The sequence below is a fragment of the Haliotis rufescens genome, unplaced genomic scaffold (assembly GCF_023055435.1).
Source record: "Haliotis rufescens isolate VD_foot unplaced genomic scaffold, xgHalRufe1.0.p SCAF_63, whole genome shotgun sequence".
Lineage (NCBI taxonomy): Eukaryota > Metazoa > Mollusca > Gastropoda > Lepetellida > Haliotidae > Haliotis > Haliotis rufescens.
Window position 1 is genome coordinate 520,674 of NW_025964354.1, and position 19,581 is coordinate 540,254.

The 19,581-nt window shown below is 41.6% G+C and overlaps 4 protein-coding genes across 4 annotated transcripts; all 4 read left to right on the top strand.

Annotated features, from left to right (window-relative positions):
* The first annotated feature begins 5,128 nt into the window (after nt 1-5,128).
* Nucleotides 5,129-9,103, top strand: LOC125375920. Its single transcript, XM_048386970.1, has 2 exons — nt 5,129-5,245; nt 8,733-9,103. The coding sequence occupies exons 1-2, from the start codon at nt 5,173-5,175 to the stop codon at nt 9,101-9,103; spliced, it is 444 nt and encodes a 147-aa protein (XP_048242927.1). The 5' UTR covers nt 5,129-5,172.
* A 1,038-nt stretch (nt 9,104-10,141) lies between these two features.
* On the top strand, nt 10,142-11,771 carry LOC125375958. The gene is made up of 2 exons (XM_048387032.1): nt 10,142-10,461; nt 11,388-11,771. The coding sequence occupies exons 1-2, from the start codon at nt 10,299-10,301 to the stop codon at nt 11,714-11,716; spliced, it is 492 nt and encodes a 163-aa protein (XP_048242989.1). The 5' UTR covers nt 10,142-10,298; the 3' UTR covers nt 11,717-11,771.
* Nucleotides 11,772-12,513: 742 nt separating this feature from the next.
* Nucleotides 12,514-18,091, top strand: LOC124150167. Its single transcript, XM_048387039.1, has 5 exons — nt 12,514-12,843; nt 13,372-13,389; nt 13,967-14,065; nt 14,482-14,497; nt 15,300-18,091. The coding sequence occupies exons 1-5, from the start codon at nt 12,525-12,527 to the stop codon at nt 16,162-16,164; spliced, it is 1,317 nt and encodes a 438-aa protein (XP_048242996.1). The 5' UTR covers nt 12,514-12,524; the 3' UTR covers nt 16,165-18,091.
* A 569-nt stretch (nt 18,092-18,660) lies between these two features.
* Nucleotides 18,661-19,077, top strand: LOC125375921 (translation initiation factor IF-2-like). Its single transcript, XM_048386971.1, has one exon. The coding sequence runs from the start codon at nt 18,661-18,663 to the stop codon at nt 19,075-19,077; it is 417 nt and encodes a 138-aa protein (XP_048242928.1).
* Nucleotides 19,078-19,581: the final 504 nt, after the last annotated feature.

The window sequence follows — 19,581 nt, forward strand, 5'->3', positions numbered from 1 at the left end:
GTGTTAACACATGGTAACATATATGGGAAATCGTGTTGTTTAAAGGGTGGCTGTGTTAACACATGGTAACATATGGGGGAAATCGTGTTGTTTAAAGGCTGACTGTGTTAACACATGGTAACATATCGGGGAAATCGTGTTGTTTAAAGGGTGACTGTGTTAACACATGGTAACATATCGGGGAAATCGTGTTGTTTAAAGGGTGACTGTGTTAACACATGGTAACATATAGGGGAAATCGTGTTGTTTACAGGGTGACTGTGTTAACTAATGGTAACATATACGGGAAATCGTGTTGTTTAAAGGGTGACTGTGTTAACACATGGTAACATATCGGGGAAATCGTGTTGTTTAAAGGGTGACTGTGTTAACACATGGTAACATATAGGGGAAATCGTGTTGTTTACAGGGTGACTGTGTTAACTAATGGTAACATATATGGGAAATCGTGTTGTTTTAAGGGTGACTGTGTTAACACATGGTAACATATCAGGGAAATCGTGTTGTTTAAAGGGTGACTGTGTTCACACATGGTAACATATAGGGGAAATCGTGTTGTTTACAGGGTGACTGTGGTAACACATGGTAACATATCGGGGAAATCGTGTTGTTTAAAGGGTGACTGTGTTAACACATGGTAACATACCGGGGAAATCGTGTTGTTTAAAGGGTAACTTTGTTAACACATGGTAACATATATGGGAAATCGTGTTGCTTAAAGGGTGGCTGTGTTAACACATGGTTACATATCGGGGAAATCGTGTTGTTTAAAGGCCAACTGTGTTAACACATGGTAACATATATGGGAAATCGTGTTGTTTAAAGGGTGGCTGTGTTAACACATGGTAACATATCGGGGAAATCGTGTTGTTTAAAGGGTGACTGTGCTCACACATGGTAACATATAGGGGAAATCGTGTTGTTTACAGGGTGACTATGTTAACACATGGTAACATATCGGGGAAATCGTGTTGTTTAAAGGCTGACTATGTTAACACATGGTAACATATCGGGGAAATCGTGTTGTTTAAAGGGTGACTGTGTTAACACATGGTAACATATCGAGGAAATCGTGTTGTTTAAAGGGTGGCTGTGTTAACACATGGTTACATATCGGGGAAATCGTGTTGTTTAAAGGGTGGCTGTGTTAACAGATGGTAACATATCGGGGAAATCGTGTTGTTTAAAGGGTGATTGTGTTCACAGATGGTAACATATCGGGGAAATCGTGTTGTTTACAGGGTGACTGTGTTAACACATGGTAACATATCGGGGAAATCGTGTTGTTTAAAGGGTGACTGTGTTAACACATGGTAACATATCGAGGAAATCGTGTTGTTTAAAGGGTGGCTGTGTTAACACATGGTTACATATCGGGGAAATCGTGTTGTTTATAGGGTGACTGTGTTCACACATGGTAACATATAGGGGAAATCGTGTTGTTTAAAGGGTGACTGTGGTAACACATGGTAACATATCGGGGAAATCGTGTTGTTTAAAGGGTGACTGTGTTAACACATGGTAACATACCGGGGAAATCTTGTTGTTTAAAGGGTAACTTTGTTAACACATGGTAACATATATGGGAAATCGTGTTGCTTAAAGGGTGGCTGTGTTAACACATGGTTATATACCGGGGAAATCGTGTTGTTTAAAGGCCAACTGTGTTAACACATGGTAACATATATGGGAAATCGTGTTGTTTAAAGGGTGGCTGTGTTAACACATGGTAACATATCGGGGAAATCGTGTTGTTTAAAGTGTGGCTGTGTTAACACATGGTAACATATCGGGGAAATCGTGCTGTTTAAAGGTAGACTGTGTTAACACATGGTAACATATCGAGGAAATCGTGTTGTTTAAAGGGTGGCTGTGTTAACACATGGTTACATATCGGGGAAATCGTGTTGTTTAAAGGGTGGCTGTGTTAACACATGGTTACATATCGGGGAAATCGTGTTGTTTAAAGGGTGGCTGTGTTAACACATGGTAACATATCGGGGAAATCGTTTTGTTTAAAGGGTGACTGTGTTCACACATGGTAACATATAGGGGAAATCGTGTTGTTTACAGGGTGACTGTGTTAACACATGGTAACATATCGGGGAAATCGTGTTGTTTAAAGGGTGACTGTGTTAACACATGGTAACATATCGAGGAAATCGTGTTGTTTAAAGGGTGGCTGTGTTAACACATGGTTACATATCGGGGAAATCGTGTTGTTTAAAGGGTGGCTGTGTTAACACATGGTAACATATCGGGGAAATCGTGTTGTTTAAAGGGTGACTGTGTTCACACATGGTAACATATAGGGGAAATCGTGTTGTTTACAGGGTGACTGTGTTCACACATGGTAACATATAGGGGAAATCGTGTTGTTTACAGGGTGACTGTGGTAACACATGGTAACATATCGGGGAAATCGTGTTTTTTAAAGGGTGACTGTGTTAACACATGGTAACATACCGGGGAAATCGTGTTGTTTAAAGGGTAACTTTGTTAACACATGGTAACATATATGGGAAATCTTGTTGCTTAAAGGGTGGCTGTGTTAACACATGGTTACATATCGGGGAAATCGTGTTGTTTAAAGGCCAACTGTGTTAACACATGGTAACATATATGGGAAATCGTGTTGTTTAAAGGGTGGCTGTGTTAACACATGGTAACATATCGGGGAAATCGTGTTGTTTAAAGGGTGACTGTGTTCACACATGGTAACATATAGGGGAAATCGTGTTGTTTACAGGGTGACTATGTTAACACATGGTAACATATCGGGGAAATCGTGTTGTTTAAAGGCTGACTATGTTAACACATGGTAACATATCGGGGAAATCGTGTTGTTTAAAGGGTGACTGTGTTAACACATGGTAACATATCGAGGAAATCGTGTTGTTTAAAGGGTGGCTGTGTTAACACATGGTTACATATCGGGGAAATCGTGTTGTTTAAAGGGTGGCTGTGTTAACACATGGTAACATATCGGGGAAATCGTGTTGTTTAAAGGGTGATTGTGTTCACAGATGGTAACATATCGGGGAAATCGTGTTGTTTACAGGGTGACTGTGTTAACACATGGTAACATATCGGGGAAATCGTGTTGTTTAAAGGGTGACTGTGTTAACACATGGTAACATATCGAGGAAATCGTGTTGTTTAAAGGGTGGCTGTGTTAACACATGGTTACATATCGGGGAAATCGTGTTGTTTATAGGGTGACTGTGTTCACACATGGTAACATATAGGGGAAATCGTGTTGTTTACAGGGTGACTGTGGTAACACATGGTAACATATCGGGGAAATCGTGTTGTTTAAAGGGTGACTGTGTTAACACATGGTAACATACCGGGGAAATCTTGTTGTTTAAAGGGTAACTTTGTTAACACATGGTAACATATATGGGAAATCGTGTTTTTTAAAGGGTGGCTGTGTTAACACATGGTAACATATCGGGGAAATCGTGTTGTTTAAAGGCTGACTGTGTTAACACATGGTAACATATCGGGGAAATCGTGCTGTTTAAAGGTAGACTGTGTTAACACATGGTAACATATCGAGGAAATCGTGTTGTTTAAAGGGTGGCTGTGTTAACACATGGTTACATATCGGGGAAATCGTGTTGTTTAAAGGGTGGCTGTGTTAACACATGGTTACATATCGGGGAAATCGTGTTGTTTAAAGGGTGGCTGTGTTAACACATGGTAACATATAGGGGAAATTGTTTTGTTTAAAGGGTGACTGTGTTCACACATGGTAACATATAGGGGAAATCGTGTTGTTTACAGGGTGACTGTGTTAACACATGGTAACATATCGGGGAAATCGTGTTGTTTAAAGGGTGACTGTGGTAACACATGGTAACATATCGAGGAAATCGTGTTGTTTAAAGGGTGGCTGTGTTAACACATGGTTACATATCGGGGAAATCGTGTTGTTTAAAGGGTGGCTGTGTTAACACATGGTAACATATCGGGGAAATCGTGTTGTTTAAAGGGTGACTGTGTTCACACATGGTAACATATAGGGGAAATCGTGTTGTTTAAAGGGTGGCTGTCTTAACACATGGTTACATATAGGGGAAATCGTGTTGTTTACAGGGTGACTGTGTTAACACATGGTAACATATCAGGAAATCGTGTTGTTTAAAGGGTGGCTGTGTTAACACATGGTAACATATCGGGGAAATCGTGTTGTTTAAAGGGTGACTGTGTTAACACATGGTAACATATCGGGGAAATCGTGTTGCTTAAAGGTTGACGGTGTTAACACATGGTAACATATCGGGGAAATCGTGTTGTTTAAAGGGTGACTGTGTTAACACATGGTAACATATACGGGGAATCGTGTTGTTTAAAGGCTGACGGTGTTAACACAATTGCTACTCTGTGAAATGGTAGCCATGGAGTAGATGTTTCACAGACTGGTGTTCATTGCCTGTCTGGGTCAGACATTGTATTCGTGTCATGTGTGATACAGTGTAGGAAACTCATCAGCTGCTACCTCGATCATCATTGTCTGATGTAAAGGATTACGTGTTTTTCATTTAGACTTCATAATGTGAGTTTTACAGGTCAGATCGATGAGGGTCAGAAAGAAAAAGCAGTGATTGATATTATGAGCAACGTCCTACGACGTCGGGTACTACGTTACACAGTCGTCCAATCCACAGAACCTTACCCCCCGATGTAATTTATTTGCATCGGAGGACAGGCAATAAAGTGCTGATAATCTGGGTAATGCAGAAGGCTGCATTGTTTGGAAGTCTTCACGTTCTCCGAAACGTTCTAGGCGGGTTCGACTCGGCAGCGCTTCATGGGAGAAGTCCTATTCGCTGTCTGGGCTGCGTGTAGAGGGGACTGAGCTTATGATGAGTCTAGCAAGCCTGATACTACCAGGGACACCCGATCCTCCTTCGCTGAACAATAACAACAGAAATAATAACATCATTAAAGATAATTATACATTCTGGTCTGATGGAAACCTAATGACACCTTTAGTCACGTCACGGTAATGGAAACTAGAGGCGGAAGGTGGGCAGAAATCCCCGTTGAATCATCACGTTGAAATACACGTGTTGAAATATATGCTAGTAGATTCAAATTCGCTCAGCCTCGAGGACTTAGTTTGGACAATACGTGGACAGTTTACACTTTGATGAATCTCACACTATGCGACCCTCGTGGTGGTGTATACATTGTGTTGTCTGCAGTATAGTGACCGACAGCCGTACGGGGGCTACACGTGAGTGATTTGACACTTTATATATAATAATTACCTCGCTCCTCGCCACGTTTAGGTGTATTATCCTAGCTGTCACAAGCATGTTCTTCAAGTCCCGAATTGGCATGTCGAGTTTAGTGGAGATAAAGTAAATAAATATTTTGATTTGATTCAATAAGCACACGTGTCTTGGATCTTCTGTTTATCATATATCAACGATGAACAAGGGCAAACATTAATTTCAAAATTGGATTGTCCAACATCTCCAAAAAATGTGTTCACAGCTGGTCATTCTACATGCAGGGATCAGGAAATGTGCATTGGGTAACACAATCGTAATGAATTGAATAATGAAAGGATAGATTGACATTTAGGCTCAGTGTTGGGAATTGACCTTCTGGTGGCCTATTCACGAAGCTGTCTTAAAATTATCACCAAGGTTGGCGTTAGTGTGTCGTAGCAACAAATGGTAGCTAAGTCTGTACTTGAAGCTGCCTTAGTGCTAAGTTATCTTAAGTTTACTACAAAAATTAAGACCTGTCTCATGAGATCACGACGTGATACATGTTGAAGAAAACGATTCGCAGTATGGGTCCACTGTATCGTTTCTGAACACAAGACCGAGTGTTTGCCACATTCACTTTCACAAAACGAACAACATACCCTAACAGACACCGCTGAAACATTGTATTGACTGATGATGTAAGAGCGAGTCGATAACGGATGACAGCTTAACAATCATTCTAGAAAACAATGTTACATCAAACAACATACAAAACGGTTATAACTCAAAGAGACCACAAAGTTTAGTTCGTTTTAACCGTAGTTCGTTATAAGCATATATACAACATATACAACAGGACGGGACCCCCACAAATCGTTATATCCGTCGTTTCGTTATAAGTGTGTTCGTTATAAAGGTAGTTTACTGTACCTTTTTCGTTTGTTTCGGTTGAAACACTAGCAGCGTATGTGCATGCTATCGCATTGACCGTGATCCTTTTCTTGTCAATGCATATGGAAAATGAGAGTGGTTTCTTATTGACTACGAGAACAACATATGAGACATATGGCGTCTAATACAATGACCACCTTGTCGATTATGTATAGGTAGATGGCATGTTTTATGACATCATTTAACCCAAGAATGAATATTCAATTACGAATGCTAAAAGACAAAATTGAAATTGTGTAAAACATACTTTAAATATCTAAGGTCGGTTTACAATCTACGTGGGTTGATTCACACAAAATACCTTCCAAAATTATCGATTTCACACTCGGGGAGCGTTGCAAAAACCACGTCGCAGTTCGGGGGACATTGTGTAGGTTTCATTGTTCTATGTTCAGGGGACATTGTGTAGGTTTCATTGTTCTATGTTCGGGGGACATTGTGTAGGTTTCATTGTTCAATGTTCGGGGACATTGTGTAGGTTTCATTGTTCTATGTTCAGGGGACATTGTGTAGGTTTCATTGTTCTATGTTCCGGGGACATTGTGTAGGTTTCATTGTTCTATGTTCGGGGGACATTGTGTAGGTTTCATTGTTCTATGTTCGGGGGACATTGTGTAGGTTTCATTGTTCTATGTTCCGGGGACATTGTGTAGGTTTCATTGTTCTATGTTCGGGGGACATTGTGTAGGTTTCATTGTTCTATGTTCCGGGGACATTGTGTAGGTTTCATTGTTCTATGTTCGGGATATTGTGTAGGTTTCATTGTTCTATGTTCGGGGGACATTGTGTAGGTTTCATTGTTCTATGTTCGGGGGACATTGTGTAGGTTTCATTGTTCTATGTTCAGGGGACATTGTGTAGTTTTCATTGTTCTATGTTCGGGGGACATTGTGTAGGTTTCATTGTTCTATGTTCGGGGGACATTGTGTAGGTTTCATTGTTCTATGTTCCGGGGAAATTGTGTAGGTTTCATTGTTCTATGTTCGGGGGACATTGTGTAGGTTTCATTGTTCTATGTTCCGGGGACATTGTGTAGGTTTCATTGTTCTATGTTCGGGATATTGTGTAGGTTTCATTGTTCTATGTTCGGGGGACATTGTGTAGGTTCCATTGTTCTATGTTCGGGGGACATTGTGTAGGTTTCATTGTTCTATGTTCGGGGGACATTGTGTAGGTTTCATTGTTCTATGTTCGGGGGACATTGTGTAGGTTTCATTGTTCTATGTTCCGGGGACATTGTGTAGGTTTCATTGTTCTATGTTCGGGGGACATTGTGTAGGTTTCATTGTTCTATGTTCCGGGGACATTGTGTAGGTTTCATTGTTCTATGTTCCGAGTTTCCTTCTCACATCTGGCCAAACAATGTTAGATGCAATCTTTGAAATGTGGTCATACCCATATAATGTACGAACTTGTTAGTGTTTTGTCACATTTTCGTTTTCTTTCGCATCATCCTTTCGAATTCTATGTATCAATATTCAGTGGTTGCTATATCTGTCAATAAAAGAGAACGGCCTTAATCCTTAATATCCTCCATAGATCAGTTGTCCATAACAATGATATGAGGCTACATCATTAATCATAACATCAACATGTATCTTCAATAGCGGATTAACTGATTATCTTTAAAACATATATATAGTTTAATATAAATATTGATACAATTTAAATCTAGGGAATTCCTTGAATCATCAATGACGTCATTGGGAAACACCATTATTTTACCTCCGTCACAAAAGAGCTCAATGTGTTTCCTGAGATTTGTGTCATGAGTTTGCGAAAGGTTTAAGACAACCTCATGAATAGCTCTAAGGGCAGTCGTAATTGTAGTCGTAAGTCTCTAAGATTTGTCTGCTTTAAATGCTTCCTGAATAGGCTGTCTGTCATTTGAGCATTCGGCAATAAAGAAATGTGCAAGGTTGATAGTTATTCCTTGTTTTATTGTAGACTGTGATGCCTTAATCAACAATCTAAACAACATTCTGTTTTGGTTTAAGGGTCGGTGAAGAGGCATTATGCCTTTGTTAAAACCTTTCTAGTAATACAAACTAGAGGGACTATGGCGCAGCACCAAGGAAAATCAATCGACCGAACATATCTATTCATGTTCACATTCCATCAATTATTCATGTAATCAGTAAATGACTTAATCGTGTCGTTAGGGTAATTCATTGACATTTTTTTTGTTTCTGTTTGATTTGATTTCAAGAATTTGGATCATTCAGCACACATGTTTACATATTTTTTTATGAATATGTCATTTGATTTGTTCCAAAATGCATAGGGGCGGTGAGGTAGCCTAGTGGTTAAAGCGTTCGCCCAGTCACCCCGAAGACCCGGGTTCGATGCCCGACAAAAGTACAATGTGTGAAGCCCATTTCTGGTGTCCCCCGCCCCGATATTGCTGGAATATTGCTACAAGCGGCGCAAAACTAAACTCACTCACTCACACCCAAAATGCATAAAACATTCCCAATGTGTAGTATTTGGTATCATATATAAACTGAATTATTTCAATGGACACATGAAACTAGGTTTGTTGCTCTATCTCAGCTGCTGTAGGCGTCTATGCTCGCCTTGGAGGACCTGTGACTGTGACGTGGGCCATGTCTCCCATCAAGGAGTTCAAGGTGATGAAGGATTACAGGGTACTGTTTCAGATAACTGGCAGCAATAAAGTAACAGTTGCTGATAAGGAACTGAGGACCAGGATTAATGATGACTCATTGTCCTACACACGTGGAAACTTCAGTTTCCAGCTGTATAACGTGACCCCCTCTGACGCTGGTCAGTACAGCTGTCACCTTGACCCGACACGACCCCCGTATCGAAGAATCAGGATGCAAAACTGTGGACAAACACTTTATGTTATTGGTGAGTACCCATATAGGAGTGTCTGTTATATTACTGCAGTTCTAATGTGATCATACTGTCGACTTTACGTTTTAAATACAAGATTCGTTCTCTTTATTACCTTTGGTTTGGGGGAAGATCATACACGTGTTCTCCAAGATGGAAAATTTGACTTCCAGCTGTCCTCCATACAACAATATAAACGGCGCGCTGAAGTTAAATACACCTACTAAATACAACACGACGTATATCAACGGGTGAGGGAGATTCAGCACGTTTGGCTTGACACGCATGAGTCCGCAATTTGACGCATCAGTGACAAAATTGATGTCCAGTGCATATCCCTATTTTGTTACCATATTTTCAGGTAAACAATTGACGTGTCTTTGCATCTGTTTGACGGGTGCCACCGGTGGGCAGGATACGCTCCCCTTGTCGCGAACACCTGGTATCATTACTATTTGATAGTGATTCATACACACATGCTCATGATAGAGTCGGAATTGTACAATCGACTCTGCTTTATGCAGAGATTTCTATTGGACATGGAAAGGGTTTTGTCGCTATGTTTCGTTGTCATGGAACAGACAACGCATCAATTCACAAGGGGCGGGTAGAGTTCTGTGCCGAGTGGCAAACGGGTATTTCGTTATTCAAGTTGAAATCTAATCTTTCACAGTCATTAAGTTACCCATTAATCGGTTTTTAATCAATTAAGATGTGTCACGTCACAATAAGCTGAGATATATTAGTTGACATTAATATTGTGAACACTAGGTGTTATCACTGATTTTCAATGATTCATTCATGTAATCTCCATCACCAGCTTGTCTTCTATGGCATTTCTTTCGGTAGATACCAGTGTTACTTATTCTGTGGCGTTTGTAGCTCCTTGGAATATACACCCGTGGTCGTCACACCATGCTGTTGACAACGTGTGAAAGTTAAAGTTGATTAATTATCTATTTATAGATGTGTGGGGAATCACCAGAAACTGTTGAGAAATCTTCCCATGACGCACACATAACTAATATACTTAAATGTTGAATACAAATTTGATAGTATATTTGTTTATGTATTGAGAGGATACCTTGTTTTTTAGGTTTACAAGATCCTTATGTCCTTATTGAACAAGACGTGGAGGACAACAACACTGTGAACCTGACATGCAACTGTAGACTACGGATCTATCCAGATAGCGTCCCAACTGTGTCAGTCACATGGAGAGAAAACGATGTCAGGCTGTATAGTGGGGGACGGATTCACATGGCGTCATCTGATACTTGGAGCTCTGTGTATGAAGGGAGACAGATAAACCACACCAGCACCTTGCCTATTCGTGATGGTTGGCGGGAGAACGACAGATACAAGTGTCAGGCTGGAGTGGGGGAGGTACAGTCTGAGTGGAGTGTGGAGATTGTCCTACTGTGTGAGTGGTTTCAATATATCTCAGTGTAGTTTACATGTGTCCTTTACTTTTCGAGCAGTAGACATGTAGATGCAACATTGTTGCTCAGTCTACTTGTTAGGATTCGATTCCCAAATTGAAACAAAATGTTAACACATAAATCTGTATGTAAAAGAACTTAGTGTGAAACCAACATACAACCAACAAATGGTATTTAAATACAATTGAATTACAAAATTAAGTAGGTTTACAAATCAAACCAAATTACTGCACAACACTTACAATGGCAGTACCCAATAGAGTGGTGGTACACTATCCAATATATAATATGATGGCAGTGGTCAATATCAAATACACAAATATAGTAGTAATAGCAAAACTCAGTGATAATAATATGGATTCACCCAGCGGCAAAAGCGGTCAAGCTTCCGAGACGCGCATAGGCAGGGATTCATGGATGATGAGTGATCCACACACGAAAGCTGGTCTTGATGTGATGAAAAGTGTGAGCGATGCGTAAACACGCTCATGTTCCCGTATATACAACCTAGCTAGCCATCGGAAATTTCTTCACAGTGCCCTCAGTTCAGCGGTACTGTGTCATTCCACATCTTTCTATAACACACTATCACCGTCCACGGTATACCTAACAACACATCACACACCACATTAGCGTCTAAACATAGTAACTTCCTGACGACTGCTAACATAAAAAAGCACTATATTCCTCACGACTGATCACTGTCTAAACACAATGCAATGAGCGTCGACCGAATCTAAAAAATAACCAATGTAACACAGTTTCAGTCATTGTTACAAAATACACTGCCATACAACATACTGAACAGTCGACCAGTAAATTATATATATACGATATACACCTAAAGCATTTCCAACATCTTTCTCCATGGACAAGAACGACTAAATGAACGAAAACTATTTTGCAGATTGGTCTGATGATAACAAGAACTACACTGTGGTGCCTGGAGGAGAGGATGCCATGATGACGTGGAAGATGCCCTCCCTGGAGAGCGGGTCCTACATCACGTCGCCCTCTGGACCACGTTTAATGTGGAAGCTGTCTGATAAATGGAACGTTGGGAATACCTTCACCTCAAGACTGCAGATCAAGGGAATTAGTCCTTCATCTGAATTTGTCATTGTACGTTTGTTGCTTCATAATGTTATAGCATCTGATGCAGGCAACTACCTTTGTGTCAGCGGATATCACACCATCCCTAAGTGTGGACATACCTTGATTGTCTCACGTAAGTAGCTCAGACCAGACTCCATTGTTCACAGACCTCCGTCGTATGGCAGGAGTCTTTCTTGGTGCTGCGATACTTACAGATTGTGTGGGTGGCGGGTGCTGCCGGTGAAGTAGGAAATGTTTGCTCGATTCGCGGGGCATCTGAGATCGTCGCGAAGCAACATTGCAGATAGAAACCTGTATCACTCAACTGTTGCAGCATTATTGTACTTATATAGCGACGTGCATGCACGTGAGTGTGTGGCGTGGCTGCTTGTTCTAGTCTGGACTAATGCCGATTTTATAGTGCTAGCCCACTGAGATACCACGCCGCAGTTTAACTTGAACTCCACTCAGACACAGTATACTGACTCTGAGGCGACCAGTCCTTGTTTTTGCCCCCCTAATGCCGAACTCAAGGCAGCGTAACAAAAAGTACCATACTGGTATGACGCGAACGGGATCGAACCCCAGACATTCCGCTCTCCGGGAGGACACTCTACCACTTGACCACGGAGGCGGTCTATACTATAATGGAGTGTGTGGAGTATGATAAGCTGATAGTTCCCATGGACGATACATACGTCACCCTTTGACAGCGTGAAACATAGAAGAGTTCAATTTGACTCGGGATACAAGGCTGACATGCAACGTTCCTCCACGTCCCGTTTTTCTCGCCACGATCACAATCTGACCATGTCCTACATCTTAGAACAGTTAAGTAAGGTGCCAAACGTTAGACTCCACCTTGAATATCACTAAACGTCAGAGAAGAAAAATCGAGAAAGGTTTATGCCTTAACATAAACGTTGAAGATTGCCCCGTTGATGTACACATGTTACCATGTATTCCAGGCAAGCCAGGGAAGATGAATATCACTGCCACCGACCTGCCTAGTGTGGGTGAGAACATAACCTTGACGTGTTCCTCCACGTCCCGGAGTCTTCCAGCTGACCACAGTCTCAACATGGCCTACATCTGGAGAAGAAACACCACCAGCTTACTGTGTGGAGAAAGGTGCCAAATGTCAGGCTCCACCTTGACAATCACAGATGTCAGAGAGGAGGACAGTGGTAGCTACTCATGCCAGGGTACAGAGGAGGGTGGACAGGTGTCGCGATGGAGCAGCAACTTTGTCCTGGATGTTCAACTACGTATGTGTAATGTCCTAAATATATGAATATATTCACTCTGATTGACTTACTTATTATTTTGATATACACCATATATCTAATAGTTAGGAGACTTTCAAATTCAAAGGGTTTCAAATGGCCATAAATATCAATCAGGAACTACAGCCGCGTGTTATGTCAATGGAAATGTATCAGCGCTTTTGCATAAAGGGTGGCGTCATATTTACCCAAACACCTATGAGTCGTGTGTATTCCCTTCAGGTATAATTCAAAGAGCAAATTATTACTGTTCACGGCTTTGTAAGAGCAGTCGTCACACTGAAGATTTTATTCTCACAATTAATTCAAATGATAGATTCGAATTTTAAATGTCGGTACTTCTAATTTTACATTAGATGTAGGTATTGTTCAAAAACCTTTAAAAAAGATATATATTGTAAGATAATGATAACTTGTGTCATGCAAGTGTATTTACATTGCTTAGATGATGACTTTGAAATGCATGTTATCTGTTATCTTTTTCACGAATTCTCCTTCCTTACTTGGCAGGAAGCAGCACGAATACGCGTGAGTGTACTTTAAATGTAATTTGTAACCTTGAGCCGAATATGGCAAACACTTGTATAACCAATTCATGACAGGAATATCAACTTTGAATATTTCATGTTAACCTTTAACCAAAATTATGACCTAACATGACATAACGTTCTTATTAATTCGCCACTGAACATGCTGCGGAGAACATCCTTATCTGTTCATAAGAGATAATAAACTTAATGAGCTCTCATTAAGAATGTCTGATGCTTTCAAAATGGTAACGCATTGCATAGGTCATTTACCTAAAAGTCTTGTTCATTCTAAAAGAAGTTACCTTCAGGAAATTGCAGCTTACACAAATGTCATCCTATCCATCAGCGTTCATTACCTGATTAATTATTTTACACAATCAATTATTCATGTTTTCAAAATAACGATTTGTAAATTATAAATCAGCCATTTTGTTTCACTGAAATAATAACACTTTTATACTAATGATGTCATATCATGTTAAGGATGGATTTCATGCAAGCCCTAACTTGCCCACACACAGACCCTTACTGTATTATGTATTATGTTGGTCATTATTACATTGTGCGTGTTCCAGATACGACCTCTTCTGACATTATCATTGGCTGTTCAATACTGGCTATCATATTGCTCGTCGTTGCTGTTGTGGTACTCGTCCGACACAAGAATATCAGAGGTAAGATTACAAATATTAAACGTTGCTCTTCGATATAATGTGGGTTGTTCTATAATTGAAGAGCCGTCTTGGACGATACTTAAATTAGATATTTGTATAGATCATCCCATCAATTGATTTTCGATTGTACTTATACACCACATCGTATAATAGAGGAAATGCCGGTTGTTATGCCGATTTTATAGTGCTGAGGTAACATGCCAATGTTATCATGAATATCCCACTCAGACTGACTCCGAGTCAACCAATCCTTGTTTTATATCATAAAGTGCGTCGTTTGGTATGACGCGGCCGGGGATCGAACCACCTATCTTCCGCTCTCCGGGCAGACGTTCTATCCACTCGACCACGACCCGATAACACAGATGTTTCGAAAGATAAACTGAATAAAAACATTTTTTTGTGTCTTATTGCAGAACGCTGGAAACGAAGGTACATGTAGGCCCTGCAGTTTAGACATAGTGTGTATAAATGTCATCTTTTGAAGTGAGTGAGTAACGTTTTCGATGCTTTTAGAAATATTGTGGCAGTACCACCGCTGGGACACCATTACACTGACCTGGTGTATCGAACACGGGTTTTGATCCGGACCAGCAAGTGTTTAAGCCACGTGTCTATTCCGTTTTCAAAAGAGCAAAGAACTACGTTCCATAATTCCATATAAACTAAAATTATTACTGTCATTGAATACTTCGTAACATGAGTATGTCAATGAGTTGCGTTTTACGCCACTTTGAACAGTAGTTGGTTATTTAAAGGTATGTCAGCTTCAAGTTCACTACGTCATGGACAAAGCCCACCATCAGGTGCGACTAACAGACATTAGCTCTATCGTCTTTGACGACTGGGTCACCCTTGACTCATCTCAGTGAGTGAATATTGCTTAACGCCGCATCAGCAATTTTGCAGCTATTCGCGGCGAGAAATGTCTTTTGTGTAATCATATATCAACCAATAAAGTGATAGTGATGTTGAAAATCACTAAAATCTCAGTCATGTATCACATTCATAGGTAAAGACTGGCTGTTCAGGCTTGACTCATCTAAGGGGTGACAGTAAATGAAAGATTTCGTATAAATATAGATGTTTAAAACGTTGACTGATACGAATATCGAGGATAAAGTCAGTATATGTATAATTCTAAGCAACGTTATCGTAAACTGTATATAGCTGTAGAAAAATTTCGATATGTGTGCCAGATCAGATATGATAGAAGTAGACTTTATGTCCAAAGGTTTCGTCAAGTCACTCCAGCCGACGATACAAGCATGTCACTTCCAGACTTGACCTATCCTGATTATGAGGTCATTGAGGATACGTGTATGCCGCCGCACCAAGGATCAGCTGAAGGACAACGACCAGATGTTACCAGTAACTTGGGCTGCCAAGAGGTTAGATCGACCTATGCTGAGTTTGTTGAGGCCAATATGCCACAAGCGGAATCATCTGAAGGACAGAAGGGAGATGAAGAGGTCAGATCGACATCCCAGAGTTTGAAACATCCAGCAACCAAGGCACCAGACCAAGGGGATTTGGGCTGTACTGACCCAGAAACTACTTCAGAATCTGGGATTGGAGAGAGGAGGAGACAAATGCCAACCGAAATCCCTGAAGTGGATGGAAATGATCCATTTGGGGAACAAGGTATGACAGTACATGGTGCATATTTGATTCCGTGTTGTCCTCCCAGGAAACACTGTCGTGGTGAAAGTAAGAAGGAAGATGGTATCAGTGCGGCTAAAGCTCAGTCAGTAAGCTCTCCTGTAGGCGCTCAACCCGACACAGTGTTGGGAATCATATCTGATTTAGACAATATCATTGCTGAAACAATGTCCATTATCCAACAAAGAGAAGAAAGACTACGCAAAACTATTAGTGGTATCAAAAGAGATACTATTGAGGCACACAAGGAGTTGGTGGTAAAGGTATCACCAGAAAGAAGTGGTATTATGGCGACACAACTGGACAGTAAAGAACACAATATGCAACTTTCCCTCAATGAAGATGGAAACATTGTTGATGACACGGAATGCGTGAGCAATGACGTACATGACGGTTTTATCTTGCCAGGTCAGTGCGATGACAAAATTGTGTTATAACTCGACCGCATCCCTCTGACGTAGCTCAACTAACTAGCCTTATCATCTATCTGTATCTGTGGATGCAACACCTACATTGTCTAACATACCCGTTCTCCTCCGTGAGCCTTCATATACAGAGTCATCTGTTGTGATCCTGTGCGCCAAAGTAACTGACCACAAGACAACCTGGGATAAGGGAGGCTGGGAAATTTACAGAAAAGAGCATATTTTTCTTTCAACGCTCCAAGACAACTCTTCACAATGATGAGGCACGCCACTCATCACGCCTGCATATCCCCTAACAAGACAACTCTTCACAAGGATGAGGCACGCCCCCATCACCCCTACATATCCCCTAACTAGAACTCAGCTGAAGGACACAGACCACATGTTTCAAGTAGCGCGGCCTGTCAAGGGGTTTCATTTGGAGCTCTCAGTATGGATCATATGTCACTCCAATACATGACTTATCCTGGTTATGATATCATCGGTGAAATGTATATGCCACACCTAGGAGCAGCCGAAGAACAAAAGGCAGATGTTAACAGTAGCCTGGGCTGTCAAAAGGACAGCTTGGTGACTCCTAAAGTGGGACATCAAGCACCCACGGAACCAGACCAAGGACATTTGGATCATACTGAACCATAAACTTCTTCAGACTCAAGAGGCAGGGTACATAGAAGGCAGGTGAAAAACGAAGTGGATGAAAATGTGTCTGTGAGGCAACACAGTATGACTGTACAGGAACCTGAAACAGTCCACGATGGTGTTACTGTAATTATGTTAAACCATCTCGGGAAATACTATCCTGATGAAAGCAAAGATAAAATTGGAATCTCCTTTCAACGCCCTTCAGAAGACCTTGAGTCAGTCAGATTTCCCGTAGATGCTCAACCAGACACCGGGTTGAAAATCATGTCTGACAATGTCATTACTGAAACAATGTCCATTCACACTCCAAGAGAAGCGAGATGTAGGAATGCTGAAGCACATCAGGAGTTCGTAGGGAAGGTATTATCAGAGATTAGTTGTATGTTGGCAACACAAATTGACAGTACAAAACACAGTGTTGACATGTTGGACGTGGAGCAGAATTACCTCTATGAAGATGTTAGCACAGCTGATGAAACTGAACCCTCGTGCGATAACGGATATGAAGGTTTTATGGCGCAAGGTCAGTGCGATGATGGATATGAAGGCTTTATGGTGCAAGGTCAGTGCGATGACGGATGTGAAGGTTTCATGGTTCAAGGTCAGTGCGATGACGGATAGGAAGGTTTTATGGCGCTAGGTCAGTGCGATGATGGATATGAAGGCTTTATGGCGCAAGGTCAGAGCGATGACGGATATGAAGGTTTTATGGTGCAAGGTCAGAGCGATGACGGATATGAAGGTTTTATGGTGCAAGGTCAGTGCGATAATAGATATGAAGGTTTTATGGCGCAAGGTCAGTGAGATGATGGATATGAAGGTTTTATGGCGCAAGGTCAGTGCGATGATGGATATGAAGGTTTAATGGCGCAAGGTCAGTGCGATGATGGATATGAAGGTTTTATGGTGCAAGGTCAGTGCGATGACGGATTTGAAGGTTTTATGGTGCAAGGTCAGTGAGATGACGGATATGAAGGCTTTATGGTGCAAGATCAGTGCGATAACGGATGTGAAGGTTTCATGGCGCAAGGTCAGTGCGATGACGAATATGAAGGTTTCATGGCACAAGGTCAGTGCGATGATGGATATGAAGGTACCATGGCGCAAGGTCAGTACGATGATGGATATGAAGGTTTCATGGCGCAAGGTCAGTGCAATGATGGATGTAAAGGCTTTATGGCGCAAGGACAGTGGGATGATGGATATGAAGGCTTTATGGCGCAAGGTCAGTGCGATGACGGATGTGAAGGTTTCATGGTTCAAGGTCAGTGCGATGACGGATAGGAAGGTTTTATGGCACAAGGTCAGTGCGATGAGAGATAGGAAGGTTTTATGGCGCAATGTCAGTGCAATGATGGATATGAAGGCTTTATGGTGCAAGGTCAGTGCGATGACGGATGTGAAGGTTTTTATGGTTCAAGGTCAGTGCGATGACGGATAGGAAGATTTTATGGCGCAAGGTCAGTGCGATGATGGATATGAAGGTTTTATGGCGCAAGGTCAGTGCGATGACAGATAGGAAGGTTTTATGGTGCAATGTCAGTGCGATGATGGGTATGAATGTTTTATGGTGCAAGGTCAGTGCGATGACAGATAGGAAGGCTTTATGGTGCAAGGTCAGTGCGATGACAGATAGGAAGGCTTTATGGTGCAAGGTCAGTGCGATGACGGATATGAAGGTTTTATGGCACAAGGTCAGTGCGATGACAGATAGGAAGGTTTTATGGTGCAATGTCAGTGCGATGATGGGTGCAAGGTCAGTGCGATGACAGATAGGAAGGCTTTATGGTGCAAGGTCAGTGCGATGACAGATAGGAAGGTTTTATGGTGCAATGTCAGTGCGATGATGGGTATGAAGGCTTTATGGTGCAAGGTCAGTGCGATGATGGATATGAAGGCTTTATGGTGCAAGGTCAGTGCGATGACGGATATGAAGGTTTTATGGAGCAAGGTCAGTGCGATGATGGATATGAAGGTTTCATGGTTCAAGGTCAGTGCGATGATGGATTTGAAGGTTTTATGGCGCAAGGTCAGTGCGATGACGGATATGAAGGCTTTATGGTGCAAGGTCAGTGCGATAACGGATGTGAAGGTTTCATGGCGCAAGGTCAGTGCGATGACGAATATGAAGGTTTCATGGCACAAGGTCAGTGCAAAGACGGATATGAAGGTTCCATGGCGCAAGGTCAGTGCGATAATGGATATGAAGGTTTCATGGCACAAGGTCAGTGCGATGACGGATATGAAGGTTTCATGGCGCAAGGTCAGTGCAATGATTGATGTAAAGGCCTTGTGGCCCAAGGTCAGTGCAATGATGGATATGAAGGCTTTATGACGCAATGTTAGTGCGATGACGGATAGGAAGGTTTCATGGCGCAATGTTAGTGTGATGATGGATAGGAAGGTTTCATGGTGCAATGTTAGTGTGATGATGGATAGGAAGGTTTCATGGTGCAATGTTAGTGTGATGATGGATAGGAAGGTTTCATGGTGCAAGGTCAGTGCGATGACGGATATGAAGGCTTCATGGCGCAATGTCAGTGCGAAGATGGATATGAAGGCTTCATGGCGCAATGTCAGTGCGATGACTATGAAGTATTATAACCTGTCTGAAGCTCATTGGACTAATAGCCAAGCCAACCCAACATTAGTACGTCATCTGTCGTTACAGCACATGCCAGTATTTGGTTCACATTTCAGATTCATGTATGCTGCGGGTCTGGCCGTACGACATTCACTCTCAAATAGGGATGTTGCCTTGCTCTGTGTACTAAGTTCTCTGTT

Coding starts and splice junctions, on each gene's coding strand:
- LOC125375921 (XM_048386971.1), top strand. CDS start 18,661: ATGGTGCAAGGTCAGTGCGATGATGGATATGAAGGCTTTATGGTGCAA.
- LOC124150167 (XM_048387039.1), top strand. CDS start 12,525: ATGTTACCATGTATTCCAGGCAAGCCAGGGAAGATGAATATCACTGCC.
- LOC125375920 (XM_048386970.1), top strand. CDS start 5,173: ATGCGACCCTCGTGGTGGTGTATACATTGTGTTGTCTGCAGTATAGTG. Junction 5,246..8,732: donor CAGCCGTACGGGGGCTACAC/GTGAGTGATTTG, acceptor GCTCTATCTCAG/CTGCTGTAGGCGTCTATGCT.
- LOC125375958 (XM_048387032.1), top strand. CDS start 10,299: ATGGCGTCATCTGATACTTGGAGCTCTGTGTATGAAGGGAGACAGATA. Junction 10,462..11,387: donor TGTGGAGATTGTCCTACTGT/GTGAGTGGTTTC, acceptor ACTATTTTGCAG/ATTGGTCTGATGATAACAAG.